An 18,968-nucleotide genomic window follows, 5' to 3' on the forward strand; every position below is an offset into this window, starting at 1 on the left:
GCCCAACTTCCATAGAAGCTGGTTTGGCAAGTAAATGCCTACATGTCTTTGTGAAGGAGTCCCCGGATCCCTCAGCAAAAAGACGAAGCAGATGCCTGGCAGGCACAGAGTTGTAGATTCGGGGGAATCAGATGTCCTGCAGGTATTGGTACTCCATTAATGTACTTAGTATTTGACTGTTAACAAGGAACATCATGAAGGATAACTAGCAACAACAGTGCTGCCCTGAGGTAGCGCCCAGCGCCTACTGAAGTGCTGCCTTTTGCTGGCTGCTGTAGAGGTAATAAATCAGTCAAGGGACATCAAAGTTCAGTTTCCAGGGGGAAATAATGATTTTACTCCAAAGTGGAGTGTGCCTTCCTTAATAAGGGACACTTAGCAGCATGGGATCTCGTCTCTATGCTCTGTCACTCCCTTCCATGTGCTGATGTACCCTTTTTTCTAAAAGCCACCAACCCTCACTGGATCAATGAGGCCTGATCAATTGTTTTTCCCTCTGAATTATCCATATGGGGTTGTTAGCTGAGCTGCTGGCAGAAAATGAGAGACAGCTTTCTGTCTGTTTACTGTAAAGAAAGCAAAGCAAACTACAGGAGGGGACAGGCTGCAGGATATTTACTGTCAATACAGCCGGAGAGAGAGAGGAGATATAAGGAGAGGGGAAGAGAGGGGAGCAGCGGCTGCAGACTGCAACCCAAATGAATGATCTGAGTGTAAAAATACCCATGCAGTTTCAGATGGAAAGTGGGCGGATTGAAGTCAACAAGGGATAGCTGAGAGTGTTTAACAAATGGTTTAGCGAAGGGCTAGTGAAGCAGGGAAGTACTTGTGGCACACAGAACAATAATGCTGTGCACGAGGGTACTGAATCTGCGGTGCAATCTGAAAGGCGCTTCCAGATCTGCCCTGAGACAGAGCAGTAGCTGGGACATTTTTGTGTGTGCCCGCATGCAAGACCCACCATTTAAAAGTAATACGATGAATAATAATGACTGAACTTAGAAAATAATAATTGGAGCTAGTTTTCTGAAGCAGCTGGATGTCGCCGTCGTAACTCAGACCAGAAAATGATTTTTTAAAAACAGGCATACTTCCTTGCTTCTCTCTCCTTCATCCACAGAGGAATTAGATGACCTGAGCTCCGTAGGGCAAGAAGGCTCTGAGCAGCTCGCTCTGAGTGTCCCTCTACTTCCAGAGGCAGGGGAACGAGTGAAGAGTGAATTCACACTTTAGAGAGCAGCGAAGACCATCGTGCCATGAAACCATTCACAGATGAAGATGTAGAAATCTACATCCAGACCAAGGTAAGGCTTTATCTGTCCAGATTTTCTGTCTCCCACACTAGGTGTTGATTCTGAAGGGTGCCAAACTTGACAGCTAGTTGCTTGCCTGCTGTCTTCATTTCTGAGACAAGACTGGGTGAAGTTTCATGAGAACTGTATTTCTAATGAGATTTCTAGGTTTCTGTTGCAGAATGTTATCAGGGATCTCAGCTGGTAGCCTAATTTTTCAAGGTGCTTGCCCTCTTCCTCTTCAGATGTCCTGAATTTTTGCTTCTGATCTGGATTTCAGATGTGAGACTAGCTATAATTGCCAGCATTTAATCTAAGGAAAGGGCCTTGCCTCTCTCCTTGTCCAGTGGTCTTGGCTTGACAGAAACAAGACTGAAACCACACCAGGCATTGCCTCTAAGAAAGATGCATGTGAGAACTAGGGAGAGAGACAGATATTGTTAGAATTCACCCATCGGTCTGTCACCTCAGCTAAGGATACTTCTCTATATATCATGATTAAAATAACATGCCTCTTTAGCACATGCAGGCTGGAAACACGTTTTCTGTTTTATGAGATATTCCAGCACTTGATTTTTTTTTTTCCCCCATTATGAAATGAAGTAAAACAGAATAAAATCATCAATGGAACAATACTGTTTAATAAAAGTAACTCTAAGTGAGCCATAACATTTTTAAAGCTGACATGTTTCATCACAGTACTTAGCTAGTTCCTATTTTATAGTCTGCTTTCCCCAACAAAATGCAAGACACCAAAGTGAAAAATCATTTCAAAATGGAAAACTGTAAGGCTTTCTTTTCTGTAAAGGATGAAATACTCTCGTACCATGAAGGGGCTGGTAAGAAAGGTTTGTTTTCTCTATGGAAATGTTTTGGTGACAAGTAGGTGTATTTCTGTGAGAACTTTCATTTTCAGCCATGCAGTGTTATGCACTGGAAAATCATTCCATCAGAATTTGTTCAGTGAGCTACAAAAGCGAACACTTCTCTGACGATGTATAAAGCAGAGCTACAAAGGAGGGAACAGAGGGAAGCCATGCACAGGAAGATGCTCATATGACTGCCATAAGTACAGGGAACAGAAGCAGAGTGTAGTTAAGTGAGGCTCATAGTTGCCAATATTTTAGGTTCTACCAAAAGTCTGTTTTCTAGCAGCCCTCCAGCTCTGATGGATTCCTAGTTTCTGCCTGCTCCTGAGTCTCCTGTCCAAGTGAGGCTGCCTAACCTTCAGGCAGCCACAGTTCTGCCGATAAAATGCTGCCTGTTTTCAAAACTAGGTCAACCACCTGGTGCAATGAATCTCTATGATACCAAAGATTTCTTCCTTAAGCTACTCAGCAATGGAAAAACTCAAGGGCATATGGAGTGGATGTGACTGGGTAAATAAGAACAAACCTAAATGTCCTTAACAATCCCCAGTAAATCTCAGTCCTGTTTCCTTCCTCTGTAATAAAACCTTAATCAACCTTATTGTTCTGGTTTTGTGCATTTGTTTTGGCATGATTTCCAAAGTTAAGACCTGGTAAGGGGAATGCCAGTAGGTGGTAGAAGGTGGCCATCCAACAAAGAGCTTATTCTGTCTTGTCTCGCATGTCCATGCTGGTGCTAAAGACATCTTAGATAAATGCCTTGGCTCTTCAGAAGCTGCTTTCACTCACTCAAGTTCTGTCTTCTGATTTTTATGCCTTCCCTTCTGAAGGAAGGTTATATCTTCCAATGGCATGATTAGGGAGCTAACTGAAGTTAGCAACAGTGAGCACCATCTGTAACATGTCCTCTGTTCTTTTTTCCCTGCCCCAGTGATGAGGAGTACATGCAGAAAGAGGTGTTTAGTGATACCCCCCTTAATAGGTTTTTTGAGAGTCTATACTCTCTTAAAGATTTCATGACCACTGCTGTAGCCTAGCCAACAGGTGATGAGGGACAATTAAATGAGGCCAGGCTGGGTTGGATGGGTTCTCCCAGGATACTGGAGATGGCAGAAAGTGTTTCTGGCAGGTGTCCCTTAGAAAGAACGTAGCATAAGCAATGTGTACAGGGGCACCCTTAGACCTCCATTTGAGCTGACCCACAGTGATTGCATACCTTCAACAGAAAGGCTGGGTTTTGTGTCTAGTTTTTGTGTCTCTTACAGGCGGACAACTTTCTCTACCACTCATATACCTCATGGTTGCTTGTTGGAGCAACCATTAGGTGTCTTGTTGAGCAAGTCAAGCTTATTGGACTGCTCTAAGGAGTTCTTCTGGATGAGCAAAAACATGGTGGAGAAAATAGCTATAGCTACAAGATGGAGAAGTGCCATAAATGAAAGCTGAGACAAGGAGGTGAAAATGAACATGGGCTAAAATTTTTCAGTATAAATTTTCTCGGAGAACAAAGATGAATTGGAATGAGGGAGAGGATGAATTACTAGGGATACTAAAGGATATTATATAAATATAAGGAACTATGTGTTGTTAACGTAGCAAAGAATCAGGATGTCAAGGGTAGATGAGAGCTCAGCGAAGGGAATATGATACTGCTGCCTGTTGTGTTTTCCACTTGCAAAAACTATTCAGGCTTAGTAAAAATACCGTTAACTTTGTTGGCTGGCAGGGAGGTATTCAAAGCCTGCTCAAACCTTCAAGTTCAGTGTTATTCAATTGCTCTTCATTGGCTAATTGACCTTAGGCAAGCATTAGTCCTTTTTAGTCCATTGTATGGCCCGTTGTTGTGAAGAAGTGCAGCTATTTGTCACCTCCCAGGGCTTGGGGACACATTTCAACACACTTGAGCATTTTTTCTGACAGTTCAGCATTTGACAGAAAGGTGTCCAAATGGACTTTTAATGAAGTGCTTGTCAGTGGTATTTTTTAAAAGGAAGAGTGTTGCTTAGATGTTGAAGCAGATGCTAAGCAAGCAGGACACAGGAGTTTTAGAACAGAATCACAGAATGGTTTGGGTTGGAAGGGGCCTTTAAAGATCACCTAGTCCAACCCCCTGTGCCATGGGCAGGGACCTCTTTCACTAGATCAGATTGCTCAGAGCCCCGTCCAATCTGACTTTGAACACTTGCAGGGATGGGGCATCCACAACTTCTCAGGGCAACCTGTTCCAGTGCCTCACCACCCTCATTGTGAAAAGTTTCTTATGCTTTTGCTTCCTTTTGCTTTGGTCTGTGATAATAACAAAAGACTGTAGCAGTTATATTTGACTGTGGCAAATACGCTTGATCATTCACCTTAGCCAAGCTGTTAATGATCTAAACACTCTTGTTTCGTGCCTGCAAATAGCCCAGCTGGGGTTTTAGTTCTAGCTTCAGGTAGGTTTTCATTTTCTGATCTGGTCCTTTCAAACCTCTCATCTGTTTCTGAATTTTGTTCTTGCCTCCAAACCAAGTGAGATTTAGTAAAATATGAGAAAAAAGAAAAAGCAAGAAGAAATTAAAGCAAGAATTTCAACCAAATGAGATAAAGCATTAGTATGCAAAAAAGCACAGTAAACGGTCTTCATATCTCACCCTGTATAAGTAATTCTGGATGAATAAGTAATGAGGAATATTTTCATGAACATCATTAACAGTAGTTGAGTCTCCTCCTCACTTTGGTAAATGTGCAAGGATCTTTGGGAAATATTTAAATGTCCTTTACTAACATGGTTCCTCCATGTTCCTCCTGTTGAATTTTCTTGTTCAGATTTTGACCATCCCCATACGCTCTCTTAATTTTTATGAGTATGTGAAGGTTCAGGTTCATCTGTATTTTTCTGAGCTGTCCATACTTCATCTCAATCCATGGAAGACTCAGACCTTCCATTGAAATAATTTCTAATAAATAATTATGGTACTACTGCTCGAATTGAAGGACTATCCATCAAGTCACACAAACATCTAGTCCCCAGTGGGACTACCTGTGGAAAGATACTTTCTCACCATCTAGGAATGGTTTCTCATCTGTACTTCAGATATGAAGACAGTATGGATACTTTCAACATATTATGTAGGCATCTAAATGCTAATGCACAGGGTATCTGTAATTCTTGAAGTCTTGTCAGCTCTTCAAATGAAACATAACCTGGCTCTGGGAATGGCAAGTATATGCAGGGGAATATCTGGGTATTCTGCATCAAAATGGGTGAAGAATGAGACGGTAGCTTGTTGACAGCAAATTTATTCATGAAATGAACTCCTTCCCTTCCATCTAATGGTATTGGCATGGAAATATCAATTAATGCCCAGCAGTCTTGAGTATTGGCCCTTCGGTGTTCACAAGCAAGAGCTCTGTTTCATGGTAAATTGATTGTAACATAAAGGGAACGATTAGTTTTATTCCCAGGGCAGCAGAGGCACAAATGTTTCAGGATGCTTTAAGTCAATTGTCTGTTTTCCGCTGGAGATGAAGACTGCGGTTACCTACAATCTGAGGTGTCTTTCTTGGAACCAACAGGTGGAACGGCGACGTTATCTGGTTTCCAAAGCAGTGGAGGAGGTGCAGAAAATCATCCAGCAACTGACTGTGGAAATCAGCTATAAGGCCACACGATTCCAGGCTATCTCCAACTCTGGCATTCACAATGAGAATATTAAGGTATGAACAAGAGCTCTAATATACTCTCTGGCAGCTTGTAGGCGGTCAGTAAGTGATTTCTCCATTGTGTAAGTGTCTGCATGGACAGGTACCTCACCCAAAACACCACAAACAACGTGTTGATGCCTCACTGTGGAAGTTCTAGTGACTGACTGGGTGGTAGGGACTGACTCGTGGACGTCTTACAACTAGAGGAGCATCAGAGAGGGCCGGGTAAATCATGCAGAGCCTCTTTTTACAGCTGCTGCTTTTACAAAGAGAGTCTATTGCCAGAGCTGTCAATCTGCAAGCAGAAGCCAAAGTTCTTTGGGAGACAGAAAGAAAAACTTGTACAGCAGTAACATAAGAAGAAAAAAAATGCTCATGCCTTCATGAGCTATGACTCATATTTTTCACAGGTGGAAAACCTGTCAACTCACTAAAGAAAGAAAAAAAAAATCAAAAATCCTTCTTCTGCTATGAACATTAGAAAGCTCCTTCAGAAAAATATCTTTTTTCTTGGTCACGGATTGGAACTTCTTTTTTACTGGGAAGAAATGTGCTCATTGGTGGGAGAAGTTAAATGTTTCCCCATTTTAGACCATCAAATACCAAAATAATAATGTTCTATCCCAGCTGTGACAGGAGAAGACTGGTTATTTCCTGTGACTACTTAACACAAGAATAACCAGCGTAAGGATATAAGAAACAATCATAGGTAAGGGTATAAGACACAACCATAGCAATGGCAACTTCAGATGAAAATGGTCTTTTTCATCTGAAGTAGTGTACGTAGTCTGGCGATGTCAACCCTTACACTAAAAGGGAGCCAGTTATGGATCAAAACAAACCAAACATGTAAAAGCATGAGGCAACTTTTACAGCTGTCTCGGATTGAAAGGGGAGAACTCTGTGTGCATCAAGCTGCTGAAAGGATATGGAGGTGGAGGCAGGATATAATCATCCAGTCTGAAATGTGGCTATTGCTCTGGGGACAAAAACATTCGGATTTATATCTTTTCAGGAATTTCATGTATCCCAGGGCATGTGGCCTTACTAGTAGGAATGACCACAGTGATGCAAAACGGTGCCACATCCTGGTCCACGTGTTCCTTAGTGCCATACTCTGCCATCCACCTCTCATGCTGGAACAAACCTGCTTGGTTAATGAAGTCTGACCAGACCAGGGGCAGAGTAAAATTGCTGTTCTGCAGAACAAAGCAGAACAAAACTAAGGCAATCTGTTCTGAGCAGTAATTTGGTATTACGGTAGGCTGATCTGAACAACCTGTCCTTAACAGGCATCCCCCAAATTTATTTTCTTAAAAAGTAGCAGATTTGTTATTCATACTTAACTGAACCCAGTGCTATAAATCTGTGGTAGTCACACTAGGAGGGCCTGTAGGTATGGGGCAGCAAAGAATGGGTTAATAATAACTTTTTTTTGGCTTCTGCTTCTGAAAAATAGAATCTTTAATATTGCTGCTGACACATCTCAACATAGGGGAGACTTGTGTTAAGGGAAAGCCAATGTATTAACCATTCTGTGTTTAATTTTGCAGCATCTTTTTTTCCTGTCAATTAAATTTACAGGAACTTTTCAGAACTTTCAGCTTCTGATTAAAAGGACTTAATTTAACATGGCGAGGGGTCTAGATTTGTTGAGAAGCTGCAAGCCTCCTTCTAAATATGCAGGGCTGGGTGGGGAATATGAAAAAAAAGTCTTTAGATAGTCAATATTTTTCCATAACCCAGGGGACAAAAAGTCAAAATCTTTAACAAAATACTCAAAATTCAGGTGGACAAAACGGAGTATTTTATTTTTAAAACTTTTAAGTGTTTAGTTTTAGTTGCGGCCCACCATTTTTGCAGCTGTCAACTGTGCAGGGCTGATGCAAAGGCTGCGGAGGCTTCAGTAAGGCGTCATGAGCAGGTTAGCGTCCAGGGTAATTACTAGTACAGCACTGCCCAACAGCATTGCCAAATGCTTAACTCTGTCATCATGGTGGGGATTTTCCTTTAACAAATAGGCTCGAAGGAAGCTTGCGGCTTTGCTCTGTGAATGAATGACCTGGCACGTGCTTTCTCTCTGTTCTGTGTACTTCTTGTTTTCCTTTCTGCTTCTCTCAGGATCAGCCAGCTTTACTGGCCAAGTGGTCAGCTATGCTTCGGGGGAAGCGCCCATTCCACCCATCCATCCAGGTACAAAGCCGTCCTGCCACCTGGTGCCTGCCGGTCCCTGTGCCTGCTTCCTCCTCGCCCACCCTCTTCTTCAGACAACATCACCCACCTAACCAATCCTCCCATGACTATTTCATCCTCTCTGCAAGAGACTTGCTTTTTTCCTCAAAGCATATTTATTTTATTTCTAACCTAATGCTTCTGTCTCCCTGGGATATCCTGGCCAGGATCACAAGAATGAGGCTGCATTTAATTTTCCCAGCATACTGCAGGCAGGTTTTTAGTAGAGCAGAATTGGCCATAAGTTACACAACCCAGAATTTGAGGCTCTCGTTCAAGCTTGTGACTTGGTGGGGCCCGTGGTCTGCATATGGCACGTAAGACCATCGTGTGACGGAGCATAGGTGTGGGACTGGGATTTCTTTAGGCCAAGAGGACACCAGCTGCCCAGCTTTACAGTGCCATCCCCAGCCTTGCGATTTCTGGTGTTTCCCGGTGAGCCCCAAGTGGAGGAGCCCTGTGACTTGTATTTGAAGGCACTCCCATAACACCTGCAGCTCTTCCATTTAAAATCTGTTGGGTGCCAGTGCGTACAAGTCAGCACCTTGGTATGGGAAGGAATGGTTGTTTACCTGCAAATGTGGCCGAGACAGTGAGATGAGCAGTAACTGCATGACAGCCATTGTATTTTTTCCTTATGGAGCCCAGCACTTCGTTCCTGAGCTGCTCACAGGATTTCTTAGCCCCACCAAACCTGACTTGTGCAGGTCATCTTGGTCTGCAATGTCATCTTCCAGTATCCTCCTACCTTTAGGTGGTTTATATTTGACAAAAGAAGGGTTTTCTGGTGTTTCCTTTGCCATTTGTATGCTTCTTGCTGGCTGTCTTTTGTATTTCAAATCTCGTGCCAGGGAGCAGAGAAGACCGGCTGCTCCCTGTGGGAGAGGGAGCCAGGAGGTGAGCATGACAACATGGCAGCGCCTGCTCCGTGGTCCCCGAGCGAGGCAGACCTAGGGAGGGCAGCTGGGGTCAGCCAAGGGTCTGGATCATCAGGCAATCTGTGCTGATAGGGCAGGTCTGAGGTCAAGCCAGGAGCACTCATCGGGGTCAGGATCAGGCCCAATGACAGTAACCAGGGCCAGCTGAAGTCTATTGATTGCCAGGCAAGTCCATAGCGGCCAGGTAGGTCTGAGGTCGGGAAGGCAGTCTGCAGGTAGGACAACAAGGTTTATGGCCAGGCAGAGACATAGCTGTCACATGGCTGGAGACCAGCACTCCTACGACACAGCCCAGTGCTGAGCCAAAATGGGGGTCCCAGTCCCCTGGGCAGAAGGTGTTGGCAGAAGCCCCAGAAAAGCTTATTAATCCCAATGTAAGTTAGGCTTGGTAGCAAGTGGAGTTGAAAAGCTTCTGAGTCAACGCGGTAAAAGTCTGAAGGAGTTTGAATGCCCTCTCTGAATACCTGGAGCCATGATCGCCAAATGCTTCCAAACTAGTGTTTGAAGATGTCTGGCTATGCCCTGGGCCAGCACGAGGTTTCATGGTATTTGTGTCACCTTATTTACTCCTTGCAAATACTGGTTCAGCATTGGTTTTATTGGAAAATGGTCATTCCCACGGTGAGGCCAATTAATTGGCTTGCAAACAAGCCTGTTTGAGGGTTTGTTGTCTATTCGTTACCGTTTCCATCCTTGCACTGTTTCTGGCTTCTGCTCAGCAGGAGATGCAGGTTCATACAGTACAACTGGCCAAGACCTGGGTTTATTTCTGAGAGTGCCACCGCCTGTGTCGGTCAGACATGTCACTTGCCTCACATCTCTGACTCTTAAAGGACAGTCATGCAGACTGAAACACTTGTAACATGAATGGGCCATAGCCTTATTTTACTAATGTCTGTAGCGAACTTCGAAAGAGGTCAGAAAGGGTACTTTTTGCCATAGTTATTACTACTATTGAACTCTAAGCTTGTCTCTAGTAACAATTATGAGGTAATAACTTGCACTATTGTGTTTCCCTTTGCTGGATCTCAAAACGTGCTCTCTGATGTTTTCCTGCTCGTTGGAAGCTGCTAGTTAATACATCTCATGCAATTGCAGAGTAGCAATGACAAGGAATGGGGGAAACCATGGCAGGTGTGGTGGCAAATCAGTCGGTGCATTCTTGTCTTCTGTGGGCCGTGGCTGTCACATCAGACTCCTAAGACAATTTCCTTTTAGTGGAAAAAAGTTAGTTTAGTTTCCTTTTTACCCACAGACAGGCATGGGACAGGTCCTGGCTGTAATCAATAGCTCCCATCATACCATGGCTTTTCCTTCTCTCCAAAGCCCCCAGTTTTACCTGTTACTTCCTTAACCCTTACTCCAGGCTCATGGATCTGCCCCTGTCTCCTCTCTCAATCTCTCTGCACTCTCCTAGGTCTTAGCACCCAGCCAATTCCTCATCACCGTCCCTCTGCGCGGCCTGAGCGGGTACAGGGAATGCCAGCTACGGCACTGGCGTTATTACACCGTGCATGGAGCCAAGCTCCTCTCCTCCGTGCGGGACCCTGAGGAACTGCATCAATGGCTAGAAGTGGAGCAGTTCTCAAAAAGCCTTCAGCAGTGGCATGAAACGGATGTGAACATCGAAGGTGATCTGGTTCCAGCCAAAGTCCTTATTGTCTTCCGGGAGCTGGTGGAGAAGTCGATTATCTCCTGTAACCTCTCCAGTGAGTCCAGTGGGGACAGGTATAAGGGGAACTGGCTGTCTTCTGCAGCTGATAGAGGGGAAACCATCACACACACAAAGTATTTGGTTCACGTAGTCAAAGTTAAAGAGCAATAAGCCCCTCTAAAATCAGGGAGCCTTTAGCCCATTTCAGTGATGCATGTAGACCTGCATCGAGGATATAATTAAGTACTTCTTGGTCTCTTCATACCCAAGGTGTTGCTCCTTTCTTAGGAATTTGGGTAGGGTCTCCAGCAACATCACCCTCACAGTTCAGCCAAGATGCAACACAGATTTTCAGAACATTTAGGAATTTGTTTGGGAAAAATCTTTTTTCTACTACAGCAGCCGCAATATATCTACACTAGCAAGGGAGATGTTATAGGAAAAGTGGATACAGGGAAGGTGCATAAGTCAGAGGAGAAAGTGCTTGAAGATGTTTATAGGGCAGATAATGCTCTGGGGAAACCTTAGCTGCCCATAGTTTTCCAGCATGGGGTGCTGGGAACTTCTACTTGAGCAAGGTCTGTTGGACAAGTACTCTTTTCCCCAGCACCCAGGCTACTCCAGTCCTGTTCAGCAGAACTGGACTCAGGAATTTTGCTTTCAGTCGTGGTGCTGATCCCTCTGTGAGCAATCTGAAGTGCCTGTTCCTTTCCTGGGGCTATTTATACTGGCAGTGCTGATCACGGACATAATGCAATCAGTGGTGCATGCAACGTGCCTTCATAGCTGCAACATCTGTAGCAAGATGCTGCCTGAACACTGATCCTCATGCTTAATTCTTAGCATCCTAGAGGCGTGGTATAGACTTCAGCTAACGAACACTTGACTTGGTCCAAGCTAAATAGTCTATGTCCATCTTTTCACATTAAGATACTCTGACATGGTCAAATCTAGACTGTGGCGCCTCTTCTCATAGCGTGTTTCCAGGATGACTTTACTCATCAGCAGCCTGATATGGGTCTTCTGTATTCCAGAGAAACAGGAGCCATTTCCACTCATCCGATTGCACTCTGAATTTTAGTCACAGGAGAAAACATGTTAAAGTCAAGCTCCGCTAGATCATTGCATTCTTCCAGGAGATATTTGTTATTATAGAGATGTAAATGTTGATGGGAATGAAATTTCACCATTGAGGCTCACAGACAAGACCAGATGGAATGGGCTTGCATCAGAGGCTTCACTTATGTGAAAGTCATTGTGTTGAAGTGAAAACCTGCCATTGTGTCCAGCAGCGGTGCATCGAGTTGTTGAGCCAGGAGAGGTACTTCCAAGGGACCCAGGGAGTGATGATTCTGATGCCTTTTTTTGTAAGGCCAGCTGGGAGGAGACTGACACAGAGGAGATGAGCTAAGATGAAGTCAGGAGGAGTAATTACCATTTGTGTGTGTTTCTGTGAAGAATTAACTTCCTTCATCCCACATTACAACTAAAGTTACAGAAAAATTTCCCTGATTTCATTGCTTCCCTGTTTTTTAATTCTTTGTGCACCAGCAAAACCAGGTTTTGAGGTGTCTCAGTTTTCATTGGTGGAAAAATAGGTAGCGCAATTGCAATGCTTTTGGAAATACTGTGAATGTATTTACATGCTGACACAGGGGTTGCTCTAATGCTTTTCAGCTGCTAGGGATCCCTGCTGAGGGCTCGGGAGCAGCGCGGTTCCTGTTTTGGTGCCAGGCTTGGCTCAGCAGGGAAATAAGATGCAGATTTTACTGAAGGTTATAAAGTTCTGGTTGGGATGGATTCCACTATTTGCAGGGTAATTCACCCCTGCGCTTCCTGGAGGAGATGCTGAATTACCACTGGGAGTAGGCAGATATTTCCTCTGTGAGGGCAGATGATGTTCATCACCGTCCCTTCAAGTCTGTTCTGTGGGCTCCTTGTGGAATTGCTCCTAAGCCCATGCTAGTCAAAATGAGGTGGGTTAACACAATACTGTTTAACCTGCCTATGGTAATCCTCTCCATCTTTTACTTCAGTAGGTTAGAGCATGATCATGCAATTGGCTCAAATGGCAAAGTTGAAGGGACAGTGATCCCGCCAGTGACAGGGAAAGCTGGGGACAGAAACTTCTTGCATGAACACAGCTGGATCAACACGAAACATCTCACTAAGTCCATTAGTTGCAGCTTTCATTCCTCTGGAGATGAGCCGCTCTTCTTTCACTGAGGAAACTTTTTTCATAGAATCATAGAATCATGGAATACCAGGTTGGAAGGGACCTCAAGGATCATCTGGTCCAACCTTTCAACCTTTTTTTCCTCCAAATCACCACGGAACTAACTCTTTGACCCTCAGCAGTCCCACTGAGGCAAGCAGTTAGCCCTTTTTGTATGGCTCCTCTTCACAACAGGCCATAAATTCTGGCAGTGTCTCCTGTGCAAATGCATCTCCAGAAACAAAATTAACGGATACCCCACAAAACATTCTGAATGACCAGCAAGGGTAAGTCGTTTGGTCTGATCATGGGTTCTCTGAAGGAATAAGGAGATCTTTAGAGATGAAGTGTTCATTTTGTCCCCTCTAATCTGCAGTGATCTCCTCGTACTGTACCATTAGCAATGTTAGGTTGCAGCAGTTCTCTATCTGTATTTTTAAGAAGCGGATCCTGGGATTTAAGAGGACCCACAAAGGAAAACAAAAGCACGGTAACTGAGTGTAAAATTGAGAACTTAGCTGTTCCTTCATCTTCTTCCTGTTCTCATTCCCTAGGGTAGAATGAGATGATAACTTTTTTCTTGTATTCTGCTCATGGCACTGAAGAGAAAATGTTAAGGCAGAAAAATAGAACTGCAAGGCCCTAGACAGCCCTTTGCTTGGCTTGTGGAAAAGGACCTTTTCCTCTTTATTATCTTCTCTTGCTGTTCCTTCACAGGTAAAGTGACGGTGCTGGAGAGCTTCAGCTCGGTGGTCCGGGTGGCTGTGGAGACGTCAGAATCCCAGGTCGAGGTGGAGCTGGTCCCTGCTGTGGAGATTCCAACTTGCTGGCCCGAGAAAGCCCGGTGGCCTCGTTGCCTTAAGCGTTGGCCTTCCCAGGAAAAAGTGCAGTGCATCAAGGTGAACAGTATAAAAAGCACTATTAACTCTGTGCCAGAATTTACCTCACAGGTGTCTGACAGTGCTGACAGCGGTTTCCCAACTGAAGGACAACACGGCAGGCAACAGGATGGTTGGAAGGTGTATTCTCTAGAGAAGTGATATTTCATAGTATTCTGTCAGATTTTATTGGGATTTTTTTCCCCCCTTACAGTGGTGAATTCTATGGAAGAAAAACTGAGTTAACTGTGTATTGCAGGAGTCTCTCGCGCACAGCTCTGCCTGTGTAGCTCAGCGCTGACGTGCATCGTTCTCACTGTTCTGCTCTGCCTCATGTAAGCCTTCTGCAAATGGGCTGCTATCTTGCAGTTTTCCCTCCGGCCTAATCCCATCTTTCCCTACAAAGCTCATGGCTGGATTCTGGCACTCCAGCTCAGCCCCAGCTGCCGTGTTCCTGCAGGTCCAGTTACGCCTTCCAGTCCTGCTCCCCTCTCATGCACGACCTGCTGCTCCATGGCAAAGTGCCTGCAGAGCTGTGCCTCTGCTTTAGTAGCACTGCTGGTACTGCACCTGGTGGCTCTAGAGCTGGATCTCCTGGGAGTAACTGATGTCAGCACATGAGGAAACAAAACAAATTGCACCGTCATTTGACTAGGAATTAGGATGGGAGCATCACCCGTGTCTGCTGCCTCTGCTAACCCTGTTTAGAGTACACTTTGAGAGATGTCACACATCCTTTTTGTAACATTTCTCTGTGTTGCTCAGAGAAGTTTGCCTCTGATCTGGTGTCACGCTTCCCCTTTTGCCCACAGTCGCTTGGTTTCGACCTTTTGGCCCGCTCCAATTATCACTGGCAGCTGTGCTTCTCCCGTGCTGAGCATATACTCATGGAAGGACTTGATGAAGATGGTGGTTGTCGCATGAAGTGCTTCAGGGTCATGAGGCAGATGAAGGAAGATGTCTGGTGTGCTGGAAATAAGCCTGTCATCACAGCTTATCACCTTCAGGTAGGCATCACCATGATACCAAGATACAGTCTCAGTATCTGCTGCAGGGGCTTCCATCCAGTAATGTCAAAATATCATGGCATAAATCACTGTTGCGTCTATGTAACTTCTAAGGTAACTGTCAAAACTGCAGTACCATTTCATTGCTTTACAGTGGCAAGAAGTTCAGTAAATATATGTTCCAGACTTCAACAAGAAACTAAAGTCTGTAGGAACATTATGATTGCAGCACCATAAATAATGTTAGAGTTGAGGCTCCTGCTCTGTTTTGACTTCACATAGGCATTGCAATACTGTCTTTAATTGCATGGTTACCTCCTGCTTTTGGTCTATCCCAGCCATCCTTATCCATCTCTCTGTCTGGAGGAAAATTGTGCATTTGTCTTTGTGAAAGTGCACCAAACAAAATTCTCTGAGGTGAGCATTATTTCATGAATGAAGTGCAAACTGACCGTTCTGGTGGTGTTCCACCTGGGGTGGGAAGGGAAGAAAGAGGTAAAGGGGTGGTAGCATCCTCCCTGCACGTACTTCAGGGTTCAAGATGGCTTCAAACAACATTTGTGAAGAAGAGACAGAGGACTCTGCTATGACTCTGTCCTCACATTTGACAGTTGCAGACACTGATAGACCACAGGCAGCACCATTTATCAGACAGTAGAGCAATCCTGTTTTCTGGGCCTCCATCCTCCTGGAGCTGCCAGGGAGAGGCTGTTCTTCTCCCATCTTGAAGCCTCAAGCCACCAGGCTTCCAGAGTAGTTACTGATCTTTTGGTGTCCAAAACCAGATGCAATGCCAAGATTTCTCCTAATAAAAAGGTTGCAACCATCAAATGCTATTAGAGTCATGGGACTAATCTAAGTCAAGATGGAGTCAAAAAAGAGTTGACGAGGCTGGTTATAGCTTAGCAGAATGCATGACTGTAAGAACAACCTGGTGGAAAAACTGTCATAGGTAGGAGAAAGCGGAAAACCATTTAACCATTAGTAACGATCTCTTTCTCTGGCTGAAGGAGAAGAGGTGCAGCAAGTGCTGCTGCGTGGACTCTCGATCAAAATAAAAAGCTCTTTAGAAGCTCTTCAGTCCTTTACTGTAACTGTACTTCAGGCTTTTACTGCAAGAGAGGATTGGTTTACCAGACAGAAGGAATGTTTCAATGTTATTTACATTAAAAAAAAAAAAGAAAAAGAAAGAAAAACAAGAGAGAGAAACAGTCAGTGGATAAACCAGCAGTTGAGCAGAGGCTTAGTGATAGGTTTCTTCACATTATCACGTTTCCCTTGTCAGAGATATCCAACAATTATTATTAAACAAGACTCCATATAAAAAAGGCCCTCCATGACAGAGAAAATCCTTCCCCCAGAAGCTGTGAAAGCCTTAGAGGACCAAGTAAGTGCACTCATTATGCTTACCTCCATAGGAATGAAGTTCAAGATCGAGAAGTCCAAAAAAACCTAGGTACATTTGGAAAGCCAACTCCATGCCTCCGGTAGACAGCTGGCAGTTAGGGCTAGTTCGGTAAATGCTGGGGACAGATCACCTGTTTGTCACCTGGCTGGAAGAGCAGCTCTATTTTCCTTGCCTCCAGAAATTTCATTGCAACTGCTGCCTATGGATCTTGCTGAAGTAGTTTTAGTGTGACGAAAGGTAACTGCTCTGCAAGTCTCCAAGGAGCAGCTCTCACAGGGTTACAGCTTGAATTCCTCATTACATCTTTTGTTCTCTGGCAACATTAAAAAAAAAAAAGTCTTTGTGGTTATTGCAGCTGTGAACAAAAAATTTTTCACATTTGAAAAGCTGTCTGAGAAGAAATTTGTAAGCAATACAGCTATCGCAAGTCCTGCTGGAGGAAAAAAACAAACCAGGCAATCCAGAAGAGTGTGGCTTATTTTGATGAAATTCTACCTCTGAAGAAACAGAGGAGTTGAAGGTTGTAGCTTGGCCACGTCTCACAGCGTCTGTGGGTCTCTTTTTGGGTCGCTGAATCTGCAAAATAAAATTGGGATTCAGAGGACAGTAAGGAACTTAGCAGAATTATTGAACTCAAGATGGGTGACTTTGTACTTTAAAAACTGATTTCAGGTTGACCAAGGCAGTCAGTACGGCTTTTTTGGTACAGTAAGTGTAAGTACCTCGACAAAATTCTTCTCAGTCATAGGAAAGTCTGAAAAATGCAACATGGGCAACGTAAGAATAATACTCTAAGAGCAATGATCATATGCATTTTGTTATTTTAACTATGGATTTCTCGAATGTAAAATCACATAAAATAAACTTGGGGGAATAGAACATAGCACATGCTGTAAGTATCACGTGTCAGAAAAAAACAGGCTATACTTGACCAGACAGCATGCCCTGCACCTGCGATAGTTGCTTGGAATCTCAGTCTGTTTGGGATGCAGATCTGTGTGCATCTTCAGCACAAACACAGCTGAAGCTAACAAATAATTATGTTAATCTGATTATTCTTCTTGCACCTACGGGCTTCTACACTTGTATAATAGGCCATTCTCTACAGCCTAAAATGCCTGGCATTTCTACAGAGGCTCCTGCTGGAAGATGGCAAATAGGCTAAGGTTATTTTAGCAAGACCATTTTCCTTGGGCTCCTTGCCCAGTCAATGGAGAGGGGCTCCTCTGCGGAGAGATCCTAACCAGGCACATCAGAGTTGCTCTGCCTGATCCCCAGAGGAGGCTTTAGTTGTGATCCCTCCATCGCAGAAATGTTAACACAGGGAGATAGCAGTACGAGCCTCTCTGATTTCCAAGGCTGTCAGCCATTTACCAGCACTAAAACTGCCTTGGTAAGCTGTGTGAGCCCTCGACAGAACCTCTAACACCTCTTCTCTCCCATCTGCTTCTTGCAGACAGTGCTATTCTGGACGTGTGAAAAATACCCACGCACCAAGGATTGGCGCTGCTTCCCCGAAGCCTTTCTGAGGCTGGTGCAGAAGCTGCACAAGTGTGTAAGCCAGCACTTCCTCAAGCATTACTTTGTCAAGAACACCAATCTGCTCAAATACGCCAACACCAGTGACCTGGACCTGGTGGCCAGCAAGCTTGCAGTCTTCTTGGAGAACCCCGTCTTCTGCCTGGACTAAGGCAGGAAAAGGTCTCCTCACCCCAAACCTGAGCCAATCCCCCGCCTCCTCTCCCCACCTGTGGTTGTTCTTCGTGTCCTTCCAGTAGATGTTGCAGCTGGCTTTGTAAGACAGTTGGCACATGCAGCATGAAAGAGAAGTGTCAAGCTGGCAGCAGTGGGTGGTGAAAACTGATGGGAGGTATCGCTTGATGCCCACCTGATCTAATTTGCTTTCAACAGTGACAGCCTGCCTGGAAACTACAGCCAGTGAAACCCAACTTTTTGCGTCAGTCAGAGCAGGCAACTGCCTTGCTCTCCGTCTCTAGTCTTGTCGCACCTAAGCAGAAAGATGGCGCAAAGAAGTCTCGCTCTGCTGCCTACCGGCTGCGTAACGTAGCGCATATATTGTTGCTGCCTCCCCCTTTCTCACAAGGACAGCGGGTTTAATTCCCTGCTTGCCTCACAGGCCAGCTCTGCAGAAGAGCAGGGGAACATTTCCGAAGTGTACTGAAGCTGGAAGCTTTCTCGGAGGCACTTTGATGCCTCCATCTCCAATTAAATGGGAGCCTGCTCCAGTACGAAGATAACCATGCTGCTAGTGTTGAATAGCTCAAGGGAAGCAAGAGGGGGAACAGTGGTTTTTGCCTCCTCGTTTTTCTCTCCTCTGCTTCCATTTTTCTTCCAGTTGCTTCAAATACGTTTTCTTCATGTTTGCCTTTGCCAGTTGTGTTAGTGCCATACAACCAGGGGGCTTTGCCAGAGCAGATTTCCCTCCCACCCCTGGCTCCATCCAGCAGGCTGGAGGAGGAGCAGGTCTTTCCCTAGTTGTTAGCACCCGCATATTTTTGGGTGGTGTACAGAAGGAGAATAATTTTCAAAGGCTGTTACCTCCAAAACCCCCAGCGCTTTTAGTATTAAGGATGTTTAAAAAGAAAATTGGTCTTAGTCTTTCAAAAGAACGGAGTTCTAGAATGAGTATAAAGAATGTTGGGTTTAACGTTATTAAATCACTGAAACTAAACCAAAGTGGGCTTTTTTTTTTCCCCTAACACCTGCACGGGAAAGTAAATAAGTATCTCCTTTGCTAAGGGAGGTGGCAGAGATAGTATTTGCGGCCCCT

At 44.6% G+C, this 18,968-nt stretch overlaps 1 protein-coding gene across 1 annotated transcript; it reads left to right on the plus strand.

Annotated features, from left to right (window-relative positions):
* Positions 1–1,256: 1,256 nt before the first annotated feature.
* On the plus strand, positions 1,257–17,867 carry MAB21L3 (mab-21 like 3; the record flags this gene model as incomplete). The annotated part of the gene is made up of 7 exons (XM_082334845.1): positions 1,257–1,304; positions 5,717–5,857; positions 7,967–8,038; positions 10,433–10,724; positions 13,602–13,783; positions 14,575–14,769; positions 17,634–17,867. The coding sequence occupies 7 exons, from the start codon at positions 1,257–1,259 to the stop codon at positions 17,865–17,867; spliced, it is 1,164 nt and encodes a 387-aa protein (XP_082190971.1).
* Between the last annotated feature and the right edge of the window lie 1,101 nt (positions 17,868–18,968).

The sequence above is a fragment of the Platalea leucorodia genome, assembly GCF_965183815.1.
Source record: "Platalea leucorodia genome assembly, chromosome: 2".
NCBI classification, from domain to species: Eukaryota; Metazoa; Chordata; class Aves; order Pelecaniformes; family Threskiornithidae; genus Platalea; species Platalea leucorodia.